This window comes from Martes martes (genome assembly GCF_963455335.1).
Source record: "Martes martes genome assembly, chromosome: 16".
Classification (NCBI taxonomy): domain Eukaryota; kingdom Metazoa; phylum Chordata; class Mammalia; order Carnivora; family Mustelidae; genus Martes; species Martes martes.
In genome coordinates this window covers 2,182,914-2,206,878 of record NC_137904.1, presented here as the reverse complement: position 1 = coordinate 2,206,878, position 23,965 = coordinate 2,182,914, and the positions used below count along the sequence as shown (strand labels likewise).

The window sequence follows — 23,965 nt, the reverse complement described above, 5'->3', positions numbered from 1 at the left end:
CTTCGGCCTCTGCAGCATGGGACACAGTTAGCCACACTCCTCGGAACGCGACCTTTTTTTTTTTTTTAAGATTTTATTTATTTATTTGACAGAGAGAGACACAGCAAGAGAGGGAACACAAGCAGGTGAGTGAGAGAGGGAGAAGCAGGCTTCCCGCCGAGCAGGGAGCCCAATGCGGGGCTCGATCCCAGGACCCTGGGGTCATGCCCTGAGCCGGAGGCAGACGTCAACGACTGAGCCCCTCAGGCGCCCCACAACCTGTTGCTTCTCTGTTGCTTCTCCAGCTTTTCCCTCTCACTGTGGCTGACCTACCAGCTTCCACTTCGCCGGCCAGTTTAGATCCATGGTTTTCAAATTTCAGTGAAGAGTTAGAACACCTACGTGTATGTATTTTAACATCAGCTTTGTTACTTTCCATGTTTGTGTGTTTCATCGAGTGCTTATCTGTGTGGTGTGTTGGAGGCACGTGCTTAATTTTTCCGAAGGTGTGCATTCAAAAAAGTACAGGCCGTTTCTCTAAATGAGAGGATTTGGGGGTAATCTCCTTGAGCCCCCATCTTCAGTTATAATCTGAATACTTTTAAACCTAGGATTTCTGTCTCCCGCCCTAGTCCTTTCTGAGCTCTGGACTCCTGTAGCAGTTGCAGTGTGCGAAAACGTTCCGTGGGGACCTGAAGGACGCGGTGAGGGGGCAGGGGTGTGTTCCAGACCAGGGTAGAAGCTTTTGAGGCAGCCCTGAAGCTGACAAGAGCCCAGCAGACTTGAGACCTGAAAGAATTCCTGGAGGCCGGGGGTGCCTGGGTGGTTCAGTCGGTTAAGCCTCTGCCTCCAGTTCTGATCATGATCCCAGGGTCCTGGGTTTGAGCCCCGTGTCAGGCTCCCCACTCAGCGGAGAGTCTGCCTCTCCCTTTCAAACCTTTTTTTTTTTTTTTTTGAGATTTTTATTTACTTATTTATTTATTTGACAGACAGAGATCGCAAGTAGGCAGCGAGACAGGCAGTGAGAGAGAGAGAGAGAGAGAGAAGCAGGCTCCCTGCCGAGCAGAGAGTCCGATGCGGGGCTCGATCCCAGGACCCTGAGATCATGACCTGAGCCGAAGGCAGAGGCTTAACCCAATGAGCCACCCAGGCGCCTCGTGCCTCTCCCTTTCTATCTGACTGCAATTCCCCCTGCTTGTGCTCAGAATCTCTCTGTCAAATAAATAAAATCTTTAAAAAAGAAAAAAAAAGAACTTTTGGTGAATGGCTTGAAGACCAGGAGAGGATCGTAGTGAAAAATGTGGATACCGGGGGCCGAAGGGTGGGGAGCCTCGGGCTGAGAAGTCGGGCTCTCTTCTGAGGGCAGTGGGGAGCCACAGAAGCATTTATATCCAGGGAGGAGGCATGAGTTGAGGGGTACTAGTACAAGATCACAATATTTCTTCATTTTAGTGAGGACGAAAATGCAGCCTCAGAGGGACCTCCAGAGAGGCCCAGAGTGCTCCGTGCGGAGCCAGCACGGGATCCCCAGGCTCCAAGCGCCCGGTCCGGGGCTCATGCTGCATTTCCATCTTCACCCCAGGCAGCGCGTGGGCCGCGGGGAACCTCCACGTGGAGGAGACCCCAACATCGGGAATGGCAAGCTTCCCTGTACTGTGATCCTTAACACTTGAGCTTGACCCTGCCAGTGCGGGAGGGGGGCCCTTGAAGAACCAAGATAAATAAGGCCCGCTTAGTAATTGGTCCCTGTTATCACGGCGCCGCTGTTTCCCAGTTCTTGCGGGTCCTACAAGGCTACGGGACGTGAAGCTAGCGGAGGGGAAGCAGCTTGTCCGTCTCACAGCTGGGTGTAAGCCAGGATCCAAACTCCCTTCTGTCCAGCTCCCTGTGCTAAGTCCTTTCCTTCTCGTACACGCCAAGACATTCAGACTTCAGCAGTGTAGACAGACCCTAGCAAAAGCAATTTGTTCCAGCGGGATCGGTGTTACACGCAGGTAAGGAGGCAGGCTCCTTTTGCTTTGGGGGACTGGTAAGGCTTCTGCCCACCTGCAGGGCATCCGCGTGAATAGTTCACCCGAAGAAAAGGGACAAACTACACTGGGAACAAGTCAGGAGGGAGAACAGAAGTTTCTGGAGTGCAGGATGGAGTGGGCAGGCAGGCAGGAAATGAGCGAGAGGAAGAGCAGAGCGCCGTCAGGAAGGGCCTCCCGGGCCCAGCCCCAGTCACCTTTGCTTGCCTGTTTTCTCACATTCCGTACCCAAGCAAAAGCATCAAGGCTGGTTGGCTTAAATGCAAACCCGGAATCTCACCAACTGCTCCTCACCTACCACTCGGGCCCCTGGTCCAAGCCCCCATCACCTCCCACCTAGTTCTTCCAAGAACTTCTAGTTCTAGTTCCCTTGCCTACCTACTCCAGACAAAGCAGCCTGAGAGAGAGGCACCCCGACACTGGGGTCCTCAGCCTTTAGCTGCACATTAAAATCTTCAGAGAATTCTCAAAAAGGTCTCCTATCTACACCTGACCCCAGATATTCTAATTGAGTTGATAGGACCCGGGGCCCACGCAGAGGTATTTTGGGAATCTCCCAGAAGATTCTCCCTTGTGGCCAGAGTCGGGGACCCCTGATTGAGTGCGTCAGTTTCCTGTCTCCGTCCAAACCCTGCAACCCTTCCCATCTCACTGAGTCCAATCCAGTGGTCTGCAGGGCTGCACGTGGTTCGGGCTCCTATGACCTCTTACTTCTCCCTGGTTCCTTCCATCCCGGCTGCACTGGCCTCCTTTCTGTCCGTCGAACAGGTAAGGCAGGCTTCTCCCTCAGAGCTCTTGCCTTTGGCATTCCCTCCGCCGGAAATGTTCTTCCCCAGAAGTCGGCCTAGCTCGATCCTTGACCTCTAGGTCTTTGTTCAACTCCCACCTCCTCAGTGGCACCTTCCTCGCCCACCCCCTTCGGTAGCGCCACTCCTGCCCACCGCCCTGTATCCTCCTCACCTTGCCCCGTTTTTCTTCAGAGCACTTGTCACATCTGCCCTCTAGAATATTTTACGTTTTCTGTCTCTTCTCTACTAGGATGCAAGCCGTAGGACATCAGCAATTTTTGTTAGTTTCTCTTTTAACTGCTGTAGATTCCTGGGCGCCCAGGTGGCTCAGTCGGTGAAGCATCTGCCTTGGGCTCAGGTCAGGATCCCGAGGTCCTGGGATCGAGCCCCGCATGGGCTCTCCCTGCTCAGTGGGGAGCCTGCTTCTCCCTCTCCCTCTGTTCCTCCCCGTGCTCGTGCTCTCTAATAAATAAAAATCTTAAGAAAACAAACGAAAACCCACTGCGTGTTCCTATCAGTGCTGTCTGACACAGAGTCTCTGTTGAGTAACTGAATTTCCGTATGTTTATATGGTTCGGGCCAAGTCGAATCTGAGGTACTAAGGGGTACCAAGGGAGAGGGCAGGCACTTGGGTCTGAAGTTCAAGATGAGGAAAGCTGTGGCAGCAGCTGACCAGTCCAGAGAAGCATGGACATAGGGGCAAAGGAGCCCCACCGTCACCCCCAAACCTGCTTCTCCCTGTGTCCCTCTTGAAGGGTGACCTCAAGGGGTGACCTGGTCACCAGACAGGGGCTGAACTCCTCACCTCCACATCTCACCCCCCCCAACAAGTTCTATGTTACCATCTAAGTGTCCCCCAAGTTTGCCACGTCTATCTGTCCGCACTAACACAGCATCCTCTCCCCCAGCGACTGTCCCGGGTGCCTGCACGCTCCACCTTGCGGTGTAAGTGGTTTTTCTAAAACACAGAATTGACATTCTCCTTGGGTCTGAAAGTGTTGCGGTGGGCTCCGTGCGGTCCCCGGGGCCAAGTCCCGGCTCCCAGCAGGCCCGTACACGTGCGCTGGCCTCCCTAAGCTCCTGTCTTCCCGCTCGGCCCGTAGGGCCCCAGGCCCAGGGCGTCCTCGCAACTGCGGGCCTCTGCTCAGGACGCAGGAAAGGCCACTCTTCTCGGGAGGCTCTCCTGCCAACCGCGCCTCCTCCGCCCCCCTCCCTGCGCCACACGGTCACCGCTGACACCGCTGGGCGGCCTGTCACCACGTGGCCTGGGGTTCCTGCAGGCACTACTGTAGTTGCGAGGTGTGTGCGTGGGTGACTGCGGCGTCACGGAGAGGAGCCCGCGAGGCAGCCCCCGGGAGGCCGAAAGGGAGCCGGGGACCAGCCCTGGAAGCCAATGAGGGAGTGTGAGGGTGTTCCGCTGCGTCAGCGGGGCCCGAACCGCCCTTGGGAGGAGGAGCCTGGGGTCCAGCGCGGCGCAAGCCGCCCTCGCTTCCCACCCAGGGACACGGAGCCCTCCGCGCCCGCAGGCCTGGCGGAGTCGCAGGGCTAGGTCTCCGCCGGCGGCCCTCCCCAGGCGAGCGTCCCCCGGCCTAGGGCTGCGGAGCGGAGGAGCAGGGGGCGCCGACCGCCCCGCGCAGCCCGTGGTCCACCGCCGGCGGAGAGCCGGCCTGCCTTGTGCGCAGGCGCGCCGCCCGGGCCCGGAGGGGCGGGGCCCGGACGGGTCGAGGGGCGGGGCCAGCTCTCGGGCCCGCCTCCCCGAGCTCCTGCGAGCGGCCGGGAGCTGGGCACCGCAGCTCTGCCAGGGGCTTCAGGTGAGCCGGGGGCACCGAAGGGTCAGGACGCCTCCCCGGAGGTCGGGCCGTTGGTCGGGCCGCGGGTCCGTCTGTCCTGCCGTCTGCCAACAGCCGCCTCCGCGGAGAATGGGAGAACAAAGGAGGGGGCGATTCTGGGGCCCCCTAGGGAGTGCAGGGTCGCAGGTACCCCGCCCTGCCCGCTGACAGTTTCGGTTTCTCCCTGAGTCAGAGGCGCCGCCCGAGAGACCCTGGGCCGGCGCGGGCACAGCCGCCTGTCCGCGTTTGCCTGTCCGTCTTTGTGTCTGTCTCTGTGTCTGTCTGGCTGTGCCCGAACTTGCCTCCGCCGCTCAGGCTGAGCCTCCCGGACACCCCGGTATCCCGACAACTCGCCCCGCTCCCATGGCAGGTAAGTGGGCGCCGGGCGGAGGGTCTCCGTTATCCCCCCACGGACTCGGGAGCCGGGCGTCGAACCCATCCTCCGGGAATGTGCTCCGACTGGCTGCGCGGGCCCCTCCCTTCCTCCGGCAGCCGCCGCCCTGCTCCCCCGCCGCATCTCTCTCGGCCTCTTCCCATCACACTCCCCCCGCCGCAGCCTCGCGGCCCGGGGCCTGGGGGAAGGGGGTGAGGCCGCGGATCCCCTTCTAACCCTCCCCTGTCCCCCTCGACAGGCTACTTGCCCCACAAAGGGCACGCCCCTTCACCCCCACCTCCCTACCCTGTGACCGCGGGGTACCCGGAGCCGGCGCTGCACCCCGGGCCCGGGCCGGCGCCAGTGCCCGCCCACGTACCTGCCCCTGCGCCCGGCTTCTCTGTCTTCCCCTCGCCCGGCCCCGGCCCCGGAGCCCCGGGGCCTGCCGCCCCGTTCTTGCCACTGCCGGGGGTGCCTTCCGGCCTCGAATTCCTGGTGCAGGTGAGTGGGAGGGAGGAGGGGTGGAGGGAGGAGGCGGGGACCCTGGCGTCCGGGCCAGCCCGCTGACATCTCCGCCCACCCCACTCTCTTTGCAGATCGATCAGATCTTGATTCACCAGAAGGCTGAGCGCGTGGAAGGTGAGTGGAAGGGGGAGTAGGTTGGGCCTCGTGGCGGGGGGGCGGAGAGGGCGCCCTCTCGGGGGTGCCCGTGCCTGAGCCTCGGCCTGTCCCCCGTGGCAGCGTTCCTAGGCTGGGAGACCTGTAACCGGTATGAACTGCGCTCGGGGGCCGGCCAGCCCCTGGGTCAGGCGGCCGAGGAGAGCAACTGCTGCGCGCGTCTGTGCTGCGGCGCCCGCCGGCCCCTGCGTGTCCGCATGGTGGACCCCGGTGACCGCGAGGTGCTCCGCCTGCTCCGCCCCCTCCACTGTGGCTGCGGCTGCTGCCCGTGCGGCCTCCAGGAGGTGGGCAGGGAGGGCCGGGGCCTACGAGGGGTTCGGGCGGGGGGCCAGGCCATCGTGGGGAGGACCACTGACTGAGCACGGTCCGCTCGCAACGAGGCGTGGGCGCGGGCCGGTGAGATGGGCAGCCGTGAGGGCGGTGACAAGTGGTCTAGCGAAAGGGACGGGAGGTCTTGTGCGGGCAGACGGGGGACGGAGCCCGACCATGGTGTGAGAGCTTGGGCCGGGGTGCCCTGGCTCGGCTGACCCTGTCTGCCTCCCACTCCAGATGGAAGTCCAGGCTCCCCCGGGCACCACCATTGGCCACGTGCTACAGACCTGGCACCCCTTCCTCCCCAAGTTCTCCATCCAGGATGCCGATCGCCGCACCGTCCTGCGCGTGGTGGGGCCCTGTTGGACCTGTGGCTGCGGCACAGACACCAACTTTGAGGTACCGGGAATAAGGGGAGATTCCTGGGACCTTCGTAAACCCAGATGGCAGCTTCTGTGAGGTGGGATGGCCAACACGAAGGCCGAGGCCCTGAGCTCTAACATCCAAACCCACCGTGACTCGTACCACACTTCCAGGGTTCCTCCACTCAGGAAGGGATGTCCCTGTGGTCCTGAGAAATGAAAGCTTGGCAAAGAGGGTGTCATCTTAGGGACCAGTGCTGATGGTCGCCAGCAGCCCCATGTGGAAGGGGAAAGTCTCAGGCCGGCTGGATTTAGGGCAAGTCCGCTGTGGGCTGGACCCACGTGGCTGCTTTGCAGGAGTCTGTGAGCCCAGACCCAGGAGCAAGTACCCGTGTGACTTGCTAAGATCCTGCGGCTCGCCCCGGCCACCCAGAAGTCCAAACAGCCCCTCCAGCCGGGAATCCGGGTGATCTATATCCCTGTCATCATGCACTTCTGTCATCCGCCGGGAGAGCCCAAGTGCTGGTACTCTCAGGGGAAGGTTTCTAGAAGACAGGCATCTCACAGACACTTGAGTTCCCTCAGGGATAATCACCCATACAGATGAGGGAGGGAAAACAGGTAGAAGCCCACAGACGTCCCAAGGCTGTTGATGAGGTGTCGGGCCTAAGCCTGCTTTTAAAATCGGAGTCACCCCGGTGTGTGGGTGGAGGTTCCGTGATGGGAAGATGACCGGGTGAGCGCTGGATGGGAACGTGGGGACCTCGGGGCCCTCACAGGGCCAGCCTCCCTTTTACCTAATTGTGAAGGATCCCTATTTGGGGCTGCAGTTGGGACCCCAGGGCTGGCTGGGAGAAGCCCTTCCTCATCCTGAGACTGGTCTGCGGGAGTGCCCCAGCTCTGGGGGGCAGTGGGGGAAGGTGACGGGAAGGGCATCGTTCCAGTCATGAAGACTAAGCCTAGGAAAAGGACCAGGGGTTCACTGTGAGTTCCCACCACAGCGGCAGGGGCTCTTGCTGCTGGGCCCAGGGAGGCCCGTGGAAATCTGGGTCCTCACAGGCCACTTACTGCTGCCCCCCATAGAAGCGGGTGGACGAAGCTGGCATGTGATGTTGGACAGGGCCCGTCCTGCTTTGCAGATTCGAGGAAAACCACCCCTTCAGGCAGCCACAGCCTTCCAGGAGCCTGGGGGGCTCCTAGAGCTCAGCCTGCCCGGCCCCACTTGACCGGGCTACTGTGTTCAGGGCACCCATGGCACCCACCATAGGTGCTGGGTACTTTGGTAACCAGAACGAACCCAGCAGGCAGCCCTGCGCTGAGACGAGCCCATCACACTTCCACGTCTCCCACCGCTGAGGTTCTGTTCTCACGTGTGGCCTTTTAAGAGCCACACATCAGAGCCCGAATTCTGATTTTTGCTATACACACGCAGCATGACCTAGGCTGACTCAGTTTCCCCCGATGTCACAGGGAAACCCGAGGCTGTCGGAAGGATTCCTGGAGTGGAGGGCCTGCATGGTTCGCGCGGGGTGATGGTGGGGGGTCAGTCGCATCCTTCCCAGTTGGGTTCTGCCCCCCCACCCCCCACCCCCAGGTGAAGACCCCGGATGAATCCCGCAGCGTGGGCAGAATCAGCAAGCAGTGGGGGGGGCTGCTCCGAGAGGCCCTCACGGATGCAGATGACTTCGGCCTGCAGTTCCCGCTGGATCTGGACGTGAGGGTGAAGGCCGTGCTGCTGGGAGCCACGTTCCTCATCGTGAGTTGGCCGCCCCGCCTCCCCTCCTGCCCCTCTGCTCTCACACCAGGCTTTGAGCTCTGGTGACAGTGCCCTCCCCTCAGGACTACATGTTCTTCGAGAAGCGAGGAGGCGCTGGGCCTTCGGCCATCACCAGTTAGAGGCCACCTCGGGGTGAGGAGACCATCACGTCAACGGGGATCCAAGATGGCGGCCTGCCCCAGCCCCTCCTCATAGGCAGCCCCTTCCCTCGATGCACATTACAGAGGACAGACAGGGACGCCTGAGAGTCTAGGGGCCACGCGGCCCTACCCCTACCCTCATTCCCCAGCCTCCTTCACCTCGGCCCCCAGAGAAGGGTATATAGGAGAGCCCTGCCCCTGCGACCTCCCACCACCGTCTCTGGCGAGCCCCCAGTGCACAGGCATATCCGCTTTCAGACTCTCCCTCCCCTCCCCGTCCTCTCACCGCCTACCAGGCCTCTGCTCCACGTGTGGTCTGTGGAATCCAGAGCCCTGGGGTTTTCTGCCAGACCCGGGGCTGGGGCCCTGCGGCACCAAAGATGGCGGCGAAGGCCGCTCTCCCCCCCCCCCCCCCCGCACCGGCTTGGCCAGCGAGTCCAGCCTCAGACCGTGGGCCTCTGAGGGGGGGATCCCCGCCTCCCCGTCAACAGCTGTAGGGCCTGCCCTCCGGTGCCAACGTCCCTTCCCCTTGGGCCCTGCCCGCAGCCGGCGCTTAGCAGCTCCCGTGCCTTACGCAAGCATCCCATCCTTTCCTCGCCCGGGGAAGGAGGCTGCACCTTTGTATGTTATATTCATATAAAGTTTGTAACTTTTTGGATACTGGGAGATGTATGTCATGAGAGAGTAGAAGCGCGGGTGCGGGAAGAAACCCAGGGAAACAGATGGGCCTGTTGTGGGGGGGGGGCGGGGGGGGCCCGTTTCGCCATCCAGGCTGCCCAGGTCCAGTGTCCTTGAGTTCAAGAGGGCAACGCCATCCTCCATCATGGCCCCACACTGAGCCAAGCAGTCTGGGCCACGTACCCCGAATCCGTAGGGAGGCTTCTGCTATCTGCGATGGCTGTGCGCACAGTCCGGCGTGGGGAGGCCCGGCCGCTCGGGACGGCTGTCCCCGAGGTCCGTCTCCCTCCTGAGCAAGCGGAAGCTTCCTGTGCGTGTGACGTGGGACAGCTCTGTCCCTCCAAGTTCTCTTGGTTGGGAATACGGTAGGCAGACCGGACTAGATCCTTCTATGAACCAGCCAAGGGGGCTGGAGCCTTCAGAGGCCAAGGGGCCCGGGAGGAGATGCCCGCCCATGCTCGGCCCCAGCTCCTGCTACAGCTGCTTCTGGCACAGTGTCCCCGGGGGGGGGGGAGTTCGGCCCTGGTGGGATCCGTTCTGGTTCCGCTTGGTCCCACACGGCCAGGCCATCCATCCGGGCCGGTATCCACGCCCAAGGGGGCAGCGCTCAGGGCCGAGCCAGGACATAGCGACTGGCCGCGGAGAGATCCCACTGGTAATGCTCCAGGATGCGTCGGCAGTCGGCTCTGGACCGGCTGCTCAGATGGTAGAGCTGGTCCACCTGCGGGGCGGCAGGGGGGACAGTGAGTGCCGGGCGGCGGGTGGGGGCCGCGGGGGCGGCGGGAACCCGAGAGCAGCGTCTGGCTTTACCTTGAGGTTCCGGATGGCAGAAACCACGTCCCCCCCAGTGGCCCTTAGTGCCGCGTGGCACTCCTGGTGGGTGACTCCGTGCACGCTCAGCTCCACCTGCGGGGTACAAAGCCTCGCTCAGGCCGCTGCCCCAGCCCGGAGCCCCCTCCGGACACCAGCCACTTCAGGGAGAGCTCACCTCCGTGACTCTCCTCTGCAGCTCGGGGTCGGGCAAGAGGCCTCCAGAGGGGACGGTGGCTTTGCCAGCGGCAGGCGCTCCGGAGGGCTGGCTGTGGGGGGGTTCCCTTTTGGGCCAGGGAGGCCGCTCCCTGGGGGGCTGGCTGGGCTGAGAAGGGCTGGAGGCAAAGGGAGTCCGGGATGGCAGGCCCGGGGGTCCCTGGGGCACAGCTCTGGCATGACGAAGTTCGGGGGGGCTCGAACCACCCCCTGTGGGGCGGGGCCCCAGGGACAGAACGGACTCCAGACTCTTGGAAATGACTGTACGTTGAGAAAAAAAAATAGAGCTTGAGAGGGAGCACAGGCGCAGGGCCCTGCCTTCTCCCCACTCCGTGCCCTGCTCTTGGGGTGACCCTCGGCTAGGGGTGCAGTGGGGTGTGCCCAGCAGACACCCGAGTCGAGGCAGGGGAGGCCCCAAAAGGCCGAGGTGGCAGGAGCTGGAGGTGGGGTGGGCAGTCCCCCTAGTGCAGCTGGGCTGTCCAGTCAAGCACACCAAGGTCGGGACTCCAGGAAGGGGGAGGCTCGGAGAGTCGCTCTTGATCTCCTCAGAGACCCCGGAGGCCAGGTCCCCACCAGCCACACCCACCTTTCATCCTCTGCAGGGGCACGTTCCTGTTCCTTCTCTGGGCCCGTGCAGGAGGTAAATCCCGAAGCTTTGCCTTCCCTCTGTCCCTGTGGGACACAGTGATCCCCTTCACTCTCCACACCCCCGCCCCTGACCTGCCTAGCCATGTCCCCTCCCCCAGAAATGCTGGGGGGCTCTCCCAGGCAGGCGGAGACTCAGAGGGGACCCTCCAGCTGGGAGCCGAGCCCAGCCTTCCCTCCAGCCTCTCCCTAGCCCCCTCCCCAAGCTTCCCTTCCAGAGAAGTTGTAGGACTTGGTTCCCCCAGCCCAGCTGTGTCCCCCCACGCCCCACCCCACTGTTTCAGGTGCCCACCCATCTCCGCTTCCCTGCTGTCGCTCTCCCGGGGCAGGGGGGACCCTCTGGACCGGACGGGTGGCTGGTGGGCCCCCCACGTCTGCCAGCGTCACTGCCGAGGCCGGGAAGCTGCCCACTTTGAGTGTCCGGCCGTTCTGGCCCTTCCAGGTCGCGGAGTCAGGGCTGTGGGAAGAGGCACTGGTGAAGGCGCCAGGCGGGGGCTGGGTGAGAGCCCACATTCAGCTCGCAAGCATCTGCCTGGAGGAAGGGAAGCTTTTTTTCTCCAGAACACAAAAGGGCTCTATGGGCTTGGTGGCTCCAGCCGGAGGCCACCACGATGGTAGTGCAGCTCTCGGGGCCCAGTGGGGAAGAGGGGAGGCAGAGGAGCCGGGTTCAAGGAGCTGGGGAGCAGCAGGTCGGACCTGCGTCAGGAAGGTGGGCTGGGAGACCTCCTCCTGGGGACGTGTGGGTGGAACGAGGCTCTCACCTGCCCTCGATGATGGTGATGGGGTCACCAGTCTGCATCCTTAGGGCGCCTGGCTCCATGACATCCTGGACACAACGTCCCTCGGGAGGCCAGGCCTGCAGAGACAGGAGGAGAGGGTATCAGGGGGTATGGCCTGAGTCCAAAGGGTAATTTCGTGGGAGCAGGGAAGAAAGGAGACTCCTCTCTGTTCTTGCCCCCAACAATGAAACCCGTTCCAGCTAAGTCCTCGGTCCCGGACCCAGGGTGGGACTGACCCCGTCCCCCGGTTGTCATCCAGCAGGGGAGGCAAGCCTGGAGTCCGGGCCAAGCTGGACACAGCCCAGGCCAAGCTGGACACAGCCCAGGGGTCAGCGAGCAAAAAAGGGGGGCCCTGTCTCTACCTAGGAGAACCAAGGCGAGTGTTGTCCCCTACGCTGCTTTTACTCCACACACAGCTCTGCCTCCCGGGGCCTCCAGAAATCTTCCATTTCTTTCCAGCCCCACTGCCTTGACCGTGAACCAGACATCGACATCATTTCATTCCTGCTTTGCAGCCCGTCACCTACCTGCTCTTCCCATGTTCTGTGTCCTGCCTCCCATCCCTTCTTGCACCAAGCCAGAGCGACAGAGCACATAACGTTGGCTTGTGACCCGCCCCCCCCCCCCCCCCCCCGCTCAAAACCCTTCCATGGCTCCGAGGTGCCCTCGGAGTAAAGACTGAACTTCAACAACAGAGTTCAGTGATTTGGGTCATTTCACTGGTTTAACTGACCTAAGACCGCGCCTCTGCTTACTGGGTGAATTTAGGCAAAGCACTTCAATGTCAATGCCGTAGCTGCCCCAGCGGTGAAGGCCACGAAACAGTGGCCTTCCTGGATGGTGAGAATGAAGTGGGTGGTGGTGCAGGAAGATAGTCTAAGTGTCTTAGCTGGTACCTTCCACCGATCAAGCGCCCTGTGTTAGCTCTGCTTATCTATGGCTCCTTCCGTATCCCCGCAGGCGCGCCCCTGAGGTCCCCGCACTGTCTTCCCTGGGTTGCCGGCTGAACTGCTTTAACCTCTGCCTGGAGACACCCACAGCCGCCCGCTGCTCTGTGCGCCCCCTTTTCTGGCCCAGCCCCCAGCCCTTGAGCCTGCATCTGTGTAGGCCAAGCTGCCTCCCCAGGTCTCCGAGCGCCCTGCAGGTAGAGCCCGAATCTGCTGGTCTGTCCCAGACCCCAGCCCGGGAGTTATCTGTTAGCCTTGTGTGTGCGCAACTCTGGGAGAAAACGGGGAAGCAAGACGGGGTGTATGTGGGGAGGTAGGGGCTCCCACCTCTTGGAGCAGCCCCTCCAGGTAAGAAAAGCTAGGCCGGTCGGCGGGGTGGGGGGCCCAGCAGCGCAAGGCGAGGGCGTAGAGCGCCCTGGAGCAGAGGGGAGGCCGAGGCAGCCGGGCCCGGTCCTGCTCCAGCCGCTGCAGGATGAGGTACGGCGGAACCCCGGCCCAGGGCTCCTTGCCCCCGGAGAACATCTCCCACAACGTCACCCCAAACATCCACACGTCGGACGCAGAAGAGAAGGCCCCCTGGCGCAGGCTCTCCGGCGCGCACCTGCGGAAACGCTGCTGAACTGGGCTGCCGAGGGGGGTCTCCCCCAGCGCGACCTCCGCGCCGCCACCACCGTCCTCGGCGATCTCCTTCCCAAACCCTTCCGAATCCTCGTCCCGGCCTCCCCGAGGGGCCTGGCGCGCGCGCACCGCCGGATCGGCGCCCCCTCGGCCCCTCACCAGGCGTAGGGGATGCGGCGGGGCCCGCCCATGACGTAGCGGCCCCGGGCTCCGCGCAGCGGCCGCACCAGCCCGAAGTCCGCCACCTTGACCGTGCGCGGGGAAGCCAGCAGCAGGTTGCGTGTGGCGAGGTCTCGGTGCACCAGCCCGCGGGCCCCCAGGTACGCCATGGCCCCCGCCAGCTGCCGCAGGAAGAGGCAGAGCAGGGCCACGGGCAGCGGGGGCGTCGGGGCCGGCGCGGTCAGGCGCGCGTGCAGGGAGCCCAGCGGCGCCAGCTCCATCACCTGCCGGGCCAAGGCGCCGCGTGAGCGGAGGTCTGCCCCCCTCCCCGCCGCCCACCCCGGCCTCTGGCCCCCTCCCTCCTTCCCATCGCGCCCCTGCCCTGGGAGCTGCTGTCCGGGCCGGCTCACCATCTGCAGAGGCTGGCCCAGTACCAGGCCGTGCAGACGCAGCACGTGTGGGTGCTCCAAGTTCATCATGACGGACACCTCTCGAAGGAAGTCCCCCAGCTCTGTGCCCACGGGGCCCTCAGGACCCACCCGGAGGGACTTGACAGCCACTGGGACCTGGGGCGTCATAGGGAAAGGACACTCTCTGGCATCCAGAGCAGAGAGGGCATGCAGGGCAGAGGGGCAGCCAAAATTTTAAAAAAAGAAAAAAAGAAAGAAGCAAAGACCAGAGTGGCAGCTGGCCCCAGCACCCAGAATAAAGGAGGCTCCCTGGACTCACACTCTGGCCACTGGGCAGCGTCCACAGCCCTCGGTGCACCACGCCAAAGCAGCCAGAGCCCAGCAGCTCCCCTCTGCACACAGCACTGTCCGGGATCAGACACTTGAGTCCCCCCTCAGGCTCAGGGAGGGACAGGGGGCTGTCCGGGGCTGAGGTGGTCTCCTTCTGCTCAGGTGCCGAGCCCCCAAGGATCTGAAGCAGGGGTGGGAATTGAGTGTGTGGAACCCTGTACCACTCCTCCCTGACACTCGGCCTGCCCCAGTCCCGGGCCTAAGCTGACCCTTGAAGCCTGTTGCCCCCCCACCCCAAAACACACACCTTGTAGACCCAGTTCTTTGACTTGAGCCCCAAACGGTGCTTCTTCAGAGCCTCGGCAAGTCTGCGCTGGGCTGGGGAAGGTCAGAATCAGGGGACGTGGGTGGTACATGATGGCCATGGGGGCAGGTGGGGACGCAGAAGGATTTACAGGCCAGAAGAGGGCTGGTGGGGGGCAGGCAGAGGGGGGTTTGAAAGTATCAGGCTGAGGGAGAAGAGACCAGGGGCCCCTTACCAGGCCGGCCCATTCCAATGCCATCCAGGTCCTCGGGCCTGACAAAGTCGAAGTGCTCCGGCCGGGTCACATTAAGCTCCTCGAGGATGGGTCGGTAGAACTGGGCCAGCTGGATGTCCCGGAGCAGCCTCAGCAGCCACAGCGAACTTGCCTCAGGGAGCATGTCTGGAGAAGGCACCCCGGAGGTCCATGCATCCAGCTCCAGACACAAAGCCGATGGGACTCCCGGACAGCAGAAACGGGGCCTCGAGCTCCACCCCTCGACCCCATCAGACACACTCCGGTGCAGAGGGAGGGATGCATCAAAGAAAACCAGGAATCAGGCCACTCACAGAAACCCCAGGAAAAATGCTCCCCACACCCACCTACCGTCCCCACCTCACACTTGAGATCCCAGAGCTCGGCAGACCTGACGTATGTTCCTCTTCCCATTCTTGAGATAGGACGGCACCCTGCCCCTGGACCCCTAGGACACCCGGGTACCACATCCCTGCCGGGGATGCCCAGATATGCTAACCACACGGTGCCTCCGCCCTGCCGATGCGCGTGCCCAGACACATGGGTACCTGCCTCCATACTCAAAACACTGCTACACACACACACACACACACGGAGACCTACAGACAGGCTGCAAAAGACGGCTGAGCCACCCAGACACATGGCCTTTCAAGTCCAAGACGTTCCAGAACGCTGCCGTGAACCATGCCTGTGTGCCTACCGGTGACACTGAGGTTCACGGCCTCCGAGATACACCGCCCCACGTGTCGGAGACATCAAGGTCCACAGAAACACAGCACATGAGACGGCCAGGGGCCCTGCGCACACACCCCTGACATACGGCCCCTCGGCTCCCAGATGCCCAGGCTCACCGCCTGGTCGGCACCCGAGGCAGCCACGCCTGAAATCACTGGGCATTTGTGACTGGCGGTCAGGTGCAGGCTGAGCTAAGCTCGGGCACTGCCCAAGGAGCCAGGTGCTGCCGGGTGCACAGTCCCTTCCACACCCACCTGCGCTCAGCTCCAGGAGCCCTGCCCGCACCCCTGAGTCACTCAATCCGACCGGGCTTCCAGGCAACTCCCCCAGTCTGAGCTAACCAAGGCCGGGAGCCGTGGGCGCTGGAGGCCTGCACCGCGCTCTCCCTTACACGCACCTGGACCCCCCCCCCCTTTAGTTAAACCCGGACGAAGGGCTGAACTAGGGACTGGGCGCGCGGAGGGGCGAGGAGGGAGGAGGCCGGGACCCAGGGAGACCGCCAGCAAGGTGAAGTGGGGACAGCACCCGAAGGGGGACGGGAGGAAAGGCAGCCGCGGAAGGGAGGGGAGGCGAACAGGGCATCCGCGGACGCACCGCAAGCGACGGCCGCTCCTGCAGCCCCTGTGCCCCGCGTCCGCGCTCCGCGGGACCCTCACCTGGCGAAGGCGGAAGCGGCGGCGGCGGAGCCACCCTGGCCGCAAGCACTAAATCCCGGGGGGCGGGGCCAGAGCCGCGGGGGCGGGACCGCAGGCCGTGGGGGCGGGGCCTGGTGCCGCGCGGGGAAGCCCCACCACGCCCCTCGCCCCCAACCCGGGAAGGCCTGAGGCGGGGCGGGCGGGGGGGGGGGGCTCCGCCCCCGCGGCCGGCCGGCCCTCCTCCTCCCGGCCAGACCCGGAGAAACCCTTTTCCCGTGTTTTCCCTCTCTCTTCCTCTACATCTTTCCCGCCTCTTTCAAAGAACTTTTCATCCCTCCCAGACTTCCTGGGACCTTGGGATCCTGTCCCCCGTGTCCCCTCTCCCCAAATCTTTCACCTCTCCCGGCCAGAGCCCCACCCCTTACGCGGATCAGCACCAGATGGAGAAATGGTGCCCAGGCCCTCCCTGGGAATGTGAGGCTAAACAGGACCTCGACCCTGCCCCCAGCAGGGGAGGGGGCGTCCTAGCTCCCATATGGGGGGGGGGCGGGCAGGGTAGCGCAGGGCGCTCTGAAATGGAACCAGGGCGGACAGGTGTTGCTGGTGCAGGAAGTCAGCCCTCAGCCCACGTGGTCTAAGATTGGAGCCGTTGTCCCTGGCCCGGCTCTGAATATTGGTCCAATGTGCTGCCGGGAAAAGGGACCTTTTGGGAGCTCCCCAGGGTAGAACACGCGGGAGGTCTTGTGTGTGGGTGGGCTCCTGCCCCCCATCCCGGCTTGGTACCTGGTCTGGGTGGCCAAGGGCAGCACCCCATGCTTTAGGGCACCCCTCCCCATAACTGGCACTTAACTGACCAGTTCTGGCTCAACCCTCCTTCCCCCACGTAGTCTCTGCACACTGGCTGCCAGGATGGGGGCCACAGGTTGAAGTCCAGAACCTCCAAAAAGGCTCTGAGGAGGAATGTCCCTCTCCTTTTCCCTCAGGGGTGCCAGGGAGGAAGTCACGAGTCTCAGGACATCTGGTGTGTCTCCTTCTGTCCCAAGGAAGGATGTGCAAGCTGTGCCCACAGTCCCACCCCCTCTTGGTAAGCATACAGGATATTCCAACACTGATGGGAAAATTTTTATGATTTACAGTTCAACCTGTTTGGTTTCCTTGCCTTCTCTTGCCCTCCAGCGAGGCCAGCTTATCACACTATAATAGCTCTCTCCACATCTGATGTCCCTGCTATACTGTGGGATCTGCATGGTAGGGGCTGGGTCTGTCTTGTCTATCCTGTTTTTTTTTTTTTTTAAGATTTTATTTATTTATTAGAGAACGCACAAGCAGGGGGGTGGGAGAGGGAGAAGCAGGCTCCCCACCAGCAGGGAACCTGACTCGGGACTCAATCCAAGGGCCGTAGGATCATGACCTGAGCCAAAGGCAGATGCCCAACCACTGAGCCACCCAGGCGCCCCTCATCCTCCTGTTCCTAGTTTTAGTATCTGGGACAGTGTAGGCATGTAACAGGTACAGTGCATATTGTTTGTGAAGAAGTCTGGTCAGTCTGTCATTCCTCTGTCCTTTCTCCCTGCTTTTAAGACATCATTGGTATTTTGTAGTTCTATTAAAAAATATCTAGGTATGGGGGTGCCTGGGTGGCTCAGTGGGTTAAAGCCTCTGCCTTCGGCTCAGGTCAGGATCTCTGGGTCCTGGGATCGAGCCCCGCACCAGGCTCTCTGCTCAGCGGGAGCCTGCTTCCCCTTCTCTTTCTGTCTGCCTCTCTGCCTACTTGTGATCTCTGTCAAATAAAGAAATAAAAAGTTTAAAAAGTTTAAAAAATATCTAGGTATAGATTCTTTTTTACTCATTCTGATCAGTGTGTTGTATTTCCTGTATCTATGAATTCATATCTTTCATCGGTTTTGGAAAATTCTCAGCTAGTATCACCTCAAACATTATTTTTCCTCCATTCTTTGGCTCTCCCCTTTGGGGACTCTGACTAGCATTATGCTAGATCTTTTCATTCCATCCCTCATGTTGTTTAAACTCTCTTCTATATCTTTTGATCTTTGGGTCACTGTGATGCCATCCAGGTAATCTCCTTAGGTCTGTCTTCCAGTTCACCAAGTCTCTCTTTGGTTATGTCTGATGTGGTGTTCAATCCATAATCTGAGGGGTTTTTGTCATTGATACAAACACTGGCAACTTTGTATGCTGACAGTACTTTATTGAGATATAACACATTTAGGAACATGCCCAGATTTAACTGTATAGCTCAATGCATTTCTTTCTTTCTTTTTTTTTTTTTTTTTAAGATTTTTATTGGGGCACGTGGGTGGCTCAGTGGGTTGAGCCTCTGCCTTCGGGGTCCTGAGATCGAGCCCCGCATTGGGCTCTCTGCTCGGCGGGGAGCCTGCTTCCTCCTCTCTCTCTGCCAGTCTCTCTGCCTACTTGTGATCTCTCTCTCCCTTTGTCAAATAAATGAATAAAACCTTTAAAAAAAAGATTTTTATTTATTTAAGAGAGAGAGAGAGAGTGCATGAGCAGGGGGAGGGGGAGAAGCAGAGGGACAAGCGGACACCCTGCTGAGGAGGTAGCCCTGAAGCAAGGCCCAGTCCCAAGACCCAAGACCATGACCTGAGCTGAAGTCAGGCATCTAACTGACTGAGCCCTCCAGGTGCCCCAGCTCAATGCATTTCAACCGATGTACATGTGTATTGATGCTGATCAAGACCCAGAACATTCCAGCGATCCTGGAAACTTGCCTTGTGTCCATTGTTAGTCAATTCCAGTGACCATTCTCATGTCTAAAACCCATAGATCACTTTTTTTCCCAAAGATTTTATTTATTTATTTGACAGAGAGAGAGATCACAAGTAGGCAGAGCAGCAGGCAGAGAGAGGAGGAAGCAGGCTCCCCGCTGAGCAGAGAGCCCGATGCGGGGCTCGATCCCAGGACCCCTGAGATCATGACCCTCTGAAGGCAGAGGCTTAACCCACTGAGCCACCCGGGCACCCCCATAGATCCCTTTTTCTTGCTCCCAGCCTTCTTATCGATGGAGTCACAGGCTGTAATTGCGTTGGGCTTCTTGGACTCAACACGTTTTTTGAGACTCGTTTTGGTGTTGTCCGAGTTCTTGGTGGGAATCGCATGGGGAATCTTCGGGGAAGAACGCGTGACACCTGATTTTCCTCCAAATGCCCAGCGTCTTCACAGATCTGGGAGCACCGGAGGTCCTCCGGGAGTTGAACACATACGTGTGGAGGACATGGGGATATAGGAAGTCAGCTGCTGCCAGAGAGGCCGGCAGGAGCCAGGTCAGGCACCATGTCGTCCTTCTGCAAGCTCTCACTGTGTCAGGTTCTAGGGAACAAGCAAACACGATCGCTTCCCTGGTGGGGTTCACTCTACAGGGCCTTGGAGAGCACGGTCAGGAGCTTGGGCCTTAGCTGAGGGCTCTGATAACCGCTGGACGGTTTTAGGAGAGGAGTGAGAGAACCAGGCGGCTGCGTAAGCAACTGGGGAAAAGGGAGAGAGGAAGGACGGGGAGCTCCGGGAAGAGGTTCTCGCCGGCTCAGGGGAGAGAGGCTGGCCCTGCTGAGACCTTGGCCACGGGATGGAGCGGGGGTGCAGATAGGGGGCCTCCCCGCCTGGACTCTGGGCCTAGGTCCTGTGCTCCAGCAGGAAACCAGACCGTTTTTCCAGCAGGAAACCGGACGCGGAGGCTCAGCCCCACCTTTGCCTTTAGCTTGGAAAAAACCCAGGGAATGAGAAGCCTCTTTTTTCCTCCCGTTCTCGCTCTTCACGTCTTACTTCTGCAGTTAAGCTTCTCTCATCCCCACCTGTGTGGGAAGTGCTGCCTGACCGCTCTCGGGGGGCACCCCTTCTAAACTGAGATGCGGCGTCCTGCTAAGCCTGGAGGCCCGGGTCGGGCACCAGTCCCACTCGGTCTGCCTTTCCCCAACCCCGGCCCTGCCCCGCGGGCTCTGCATCCGAGAAAGATGAGCACATGCACACCCCCGGCCAAGTCTCTGCCCAGAAGGCAGGGAACCAGAAGGATAAGCAAAGAGGCTCTCTGGTATCTTCCCCACCTACTGCCTTGGGTTGGGGGTGGGGGTAGGGCCCATCCTTCTGCGGAAAACTCTCCTCTCCTACTGGGAGCCGCATCAGCACCCCCACAGCCTCTCCCTTCCTGCTCTGCTCCCTGAGATCGCGGGCCTGTCCCCTGCCATCTTACCTATGCCAACCTCTCAACAGGGGAAAATCCCTCTCTCTCTTTTGGGCCTTTGTGGGGCTGTTCCTATCTGGCTAAGAGCAGGAGGCCTGAACCCCGAGATCCCTGCTTCCCGTTATCGCACTCATTGCTGTTCTGACCTTGCCAGTAACTTGTCTGTCTCCGCTGCTCGATTCCAAGCTCCAGGCAGAAAAAGACTCGATCTTGTCTGGGTGTTGCTCTGTCCCTCCTGCCCAGTCCAGGGCCTGGCTCACAGGGTAGGTGCTCAGTAACCTTTTATGAACAAATGGGTGAGACGACGTCATCTGGGTTGGGGGAAGCCAAGGAGACTTTTTGACATCAGGAGCTCCTTTGCTGGGAGTGATGCTGATGTGAGAGCCCGAACCCACCCCCCCCCCCGCCCCGCCAGCATTGCCCGGTGAACCTGTCCCTGCCCCTCTCCCCGTTTGGCCTCCCGTGACTGGCTCTTCCTAGACCCTGGGGTGAAACCCTCCCGTTCCATCACCCTGTCTCCATCCCCCGGCTCCTGAAGGCCCATCCCTTCCCAGTTTGGATTTGCCTCGCTAGGGTCACCAGCCAGCCCACCATGCTGTACGTCCCTGCTGGTTTGCTTTCCGAAGTAGGAAGTGCCCTAAATCCACCCTATTCCTCTAAGGTCACCAAGGAGCACAGCATAGAGCCCACCCCCGGGGTCTGACCGCCGGCATTGGAGTCTCGACCCTGTCGCTTGCCATCGGTGACTCTGAGCAAGTTACTTCCTGTTTCTGGCTCCTGTGTCCACGTGTGCGGCAACCAGAGTGGAGGCCAGCGACCCCCCCATCCGGATTAATGTCGTCGTACACAGCGCCCTCCCGGGGGAGCAGGGCCGATCTGGGGCATCGGAGGGATAGCGCAGAAAGGATGAGCCCATCCAAGACGGTGTGGCTTCCGCCTTCCTCTCTCGAGCCCCTCCCTCTGGGGATGTCCGGCCACTGGGTCATGAAGAGGCACAAGCGGTCCTAGGGAGAGGCTCCCCACGCCGAGGGACAGAGCCCTCTTGCCCACAGCCAACACCAACCTGCCAGGCATGCGAGTGAGCCAGCTTGAAAATGATCCTCCTGCCCCGGTCAAACCTCGGATTTCCGTGACCCTGACCGACATCCGGACAGCACCGTCCTGGGAAGCGGCAAGCCAGAACCACACAGCAAAGTTGCTCCCGAATTTCTGATCCGCAGAAACTCTGAGATCAGGTTTATTGTTTTAGGCCATTAAGCTTTGGAACAATTTGTTACGCAGCTGTAGGTGACTAATACAGAGCGTGAAATGCTTGGAATCACGTCAGACACGTCGTCGCCCTCCGGGGTGGCCAGCGTTCACGTTCGTTTTACAGGGAGGAGACAGAGTCTGGGGCTGGCGGGTGACTCATAGCTGGAAGGGCACAGCGAGTTATGTCGTGAACACAGGGCCCGTCGGTGCCAGGTCCTCGGCTCCTTGATCTGCCCCACGGTTCCAGCGATCTGCTGCCGAGCCGTAAGGCCTGGAGGCACGCGTCAACTCTCTGATCGTGCTCCTGCGGTCCGAGAATCTGGAGTTCCACCAGGACAGGGTGGGGATGGGTTTTCTCTGCCCGACTGGGTCTGGAGGTGAGTTGACAGCTGGGGGCTGTCTTATCCTCCCACGGGGACAGTCGATGCTGCCTTTTGACCCCAGCATGGACCCTCCACGTCGCCGGGGCTCCTCACCGCATGGCGACTGGGTTTCTGAGTGGATGTTCCAGGAGACAGAGGGCAGAGGTCGCCAATTTCTTTAGGACGTGGCCCAGGAAGTGTCCCAGTGTCACTCCTGGCACTTTCGGTGGGCCAGCGATAGAGGAAAGCGTGCACAGACCCTGCCTGTCCACAGGAGACGTGTCAAAGAATTTAGGGGCCGTTGTTTGAAACTGCCAGAGCCTGAGTGGCCTCTGTTCTTGGATGAGGGGCTCAGGGAAGATTTTTTTTAAAAAATATTTTATTGGGGCGCCTGGGTGGCTCAGTGGGTTAAAGCCTCTGCCTTCGGCTCAGGTCATGATCCCAGGGTCCTGGGATCGAGCCCCGCATCGGGCTCTCTGCTCAGCAGGGAGCCTGCTTCTCCCTCTCTCTCTGCCTGCCTCTCTGCCTACTCGTGATCTCTATCTGTGAAATAAATAAATAAAATCTTTTAAAAAATAATAAAAAAAATTTTATTTATTTATTTGACACAGAAAGAAAGCACAAGCAGGGGGAGTAGCAGGCAGAGGGAGAAGGAGAAGCAGGCTCCCCGCCAAGCAAGGAGCCCAACACAGGACTTGACCCCCGGACCCCAAGATCGTGACCCTGACCCGAAGGCAGACGCTTCACCAACTGAGCCACCCAGGCGCCCCTAGAGGGAAGGTTTCTAAGGAAACACCACCAACCTCATGTAACATGTGCCACAGGAGAGACGTCTAGGGAAGGGACACTCTGCTCTGCTTGAGGAGCTCCAAGCAGGCTTCTCGGAAGAGGTGACGTCGGAGCCAAGAGAGAAGGGCATCGGGGTATGCGGATGAGCCCAGGCAAAGGCAAGGAGCCGGGAGCAAACAAAGGGTTTGGGCAACTACTAGTGGTGCAGTGTGGCTCTGGGGTGGGCAGAGCTGCGGAGACACAGAGCCCCAGGGATGTGTGGGGACCAGACTGCAGAGGATCACTCACAGCTGAGAAGCGCGCACCCTCATGAGAGCCAGGGACTGTCCATCAGACACTTAGCGCTGCCGTTAACCTTGAGGGAGACGCCAAAGAGGAGGGGGCGGGTCTGGGAAGGAAGTGGGTTTGGACTGGGAGACTCCGAAAGGCTCGTGGGGCATTCAGGTAGAGATCCCACTTAGAGCTGGGTTTGGTCAGCTCCGGGATGAGGACCCCATAAGACGTGGGGAACCTTGAATGTCAGGGTCAACGGCCAGGTCTATATTCCATAGGCAGGAAAGAGCTAGGGAAGGACTTCAGTAAGAGATCACAACGGCTAATGCTTAGCGAGGGCCCAGCACGTATTGGGCGCCGTCCCAAGCATCATCCCTGAACTTATCTGAACCTCACAGTAATCCTATGACGGTCAAGCGCTGGAAGAGTTCCCCGAAGTGAAGAGATCACCGCTGGTGATATAGAACATCATGCCACGACGTGTCTTCGATGGCGGAGCTGTTAAAATGTAAACAGAATAAAAACAGAAAAAGCCATCGAATCAATGAACTATGTGATTTGCCTTTCAAGGAACGGAGAAGTTACAATAACTTGCCCGAGGTCCGGTGAGACGCAGAGCCAGGATCTGAAACCCCGACTATGAAGCCCGACTATGAAGCCCGAGTACTGAGCCATCTTTTGACGCTGGACGGGACGCCGTCCGCAGTGGGGCGCTTCGAGAAGACCCGTGTGGCCACGGAGGGTGCGGCGGCGGAGAGGGGAGTGGGCTGTCAGATGGCACCCTTGGGAGACTGGAGTCTGCAGTCAGAGGGGTCTAGAGTGGGCTGGGGCCACGGGACAGGAGGGCACAGACAGGGTAGAGGTCCTCCAAAAAGGGGCAGAATCGGTTGACCCACTGGGCGCTGAGTGTGAAAACAAGGACAACTCCCACACGTGGAGCCTGGAAAATGGGTACAGGGTCGGGGGGGTACGAGGCAGCTGGCGCAGACCAGAGGGAAGCCGTGGGGCCTGGGTGGCCGTGGCTTCTCATCCCGGCTGGGGCACTCACTAGGCGTCTGTCAAAGGAATGGATGAACCAGCTGTATGATCTTGGCCAAGTTGTGGGAATTTGATATATGATCTCTGAGTCTCTCTTTTTTTGGGTGTAAAATAACAGATTGGACTAGAATGTGTGAAATAAAATGGAAGGTACTTTCCTAGAAGAGGTAGGCATTCCTCTCTCCATGGGGTGTGCTTCATGGGCACCCCAAAACAGGGGTTCTAGCCTTGGCTAGCTCTAAGATGAACCGAGGC

At 60.5% G+C, this 23,965-nt stretch overlaps 2 protein-coding genes across 3 annotated transcripts; one reads left to right on the top strand and one right to left on the bottom strand.

The window, feature by feature from the left end:
• The first annotated feature begins 4,299 nt into the window (after positions 1-4,299).
• On the top strand, positions 4,300-8,932 carry PLSCR3 (phospholipid scramblase 3). The gene is made up of 8 exons (XM_080825670.1): positions 4,300-4,608; positions 4,820-4,996; positions 5,259-5,500; positions 5,596-5,638; positions 5,741-5,961; positions 6,227-6,388; positions 7,946-8,107; positions 8,191-8,932. The coding sequence occupies exons 2-8, from the start codon at positions 4,990-4,992 to the stop codon at positions 8,245-8,247; spliced, it is 894 nt and encodes a 297-aa protein (XP_080681796.1). The 5' UTR covers positions 4,300-4,608; positions 4,820-4,989; the 3' UTR covers positions 8,248-8,932.
• TNK1 (tyrosine kinase non receptor 1) lies at positions 8,893-15,858 on the bottom strand. Of its 2 annotated transcripts, none has more exons than XM_080825638.1 (12): positions 15,809-15,858; positions 14,400-14,564; positions 14,168-14,238; positions 13,850-14,041; positions 13,121-13,686; positions 12,671-12,944; positions 11,379-11,473; positions 10,910-11,074; positions 10,559-10,644; positions 9,935-10,233; positions 9,757-9,852; positions 8,893-9,667 (listed from the first exon to the last, which is right to left on the bottom strand). In XM_080825638.1, the coding sequence occupies exons 2-12, from the start codon at positions 14,560-14,562 to the stop codon at positions 9,554-9,556; spliced, it is 2,121 nt and encodes a 706-aa protein (XP_080681764.1). In that variant the 5' UTR covers positions 14,563-14,564; positions 15,809-15,858; the 3' UTR covers positions 8,893-9,553. The 2 variants fall into 2 exon arrangements, with proteins under 2 accessions (XP_080681764.1, XP_080681765.1); XM_080825639.1 differs by lacking the exon at positions 15,809-15,858 and having other exon boundaries at positions 13,121-13,404; positions 13,531-13,686; positions 14,400-14,758.
• Positions 15,859-23,965: the final 8,107 nt, after the last annotated feature.

Excerpts from the sequence above, each read along its gene's own strand:
- PLSCR3 (XM_080825670.1), top strand. Across the intron at positions 5,501-5,595 it reads GCCTCGAATTCCTGGTGCAG|ATCGATCAGATCTTGATTCA; the intron begins GTGAGTGGGAGG and ends CTCTCTTTGCAG. Across the intron at positions 5,639-5,740 it reads GAAGGCTGAGCGCGTGGAAG|CGTTCCTAGGCTGGGAGACC; the intron begins GTGAGTGGAAGG and ends CCCCCGTGGCAG.
- TNK1 (XM_080825638.1), bottom strand. The coding sequence starts at position 14,562 with ATGCTCCCTGAGGCAAGTTCGCTGTGGCTGCTGAGGCTGCTCCGGGAC. Across the intron at positions 12,945-13,120 it reads CGCCGCATCCCCTACGCCTG|GTGCGCGCCGGAGAGCCTGC; the intron begins GTGAGGGGCCGA and ends GCGTTTCCGCAG. Across the intron at positions 11,474-12,670 it reads TGGAGGGGCTGCTCCAAGAG|GCCTGGCCTCCCGAGGGACG; the intron begins GTGGGAGCCCCT and ends CTGTCTCTGCAG.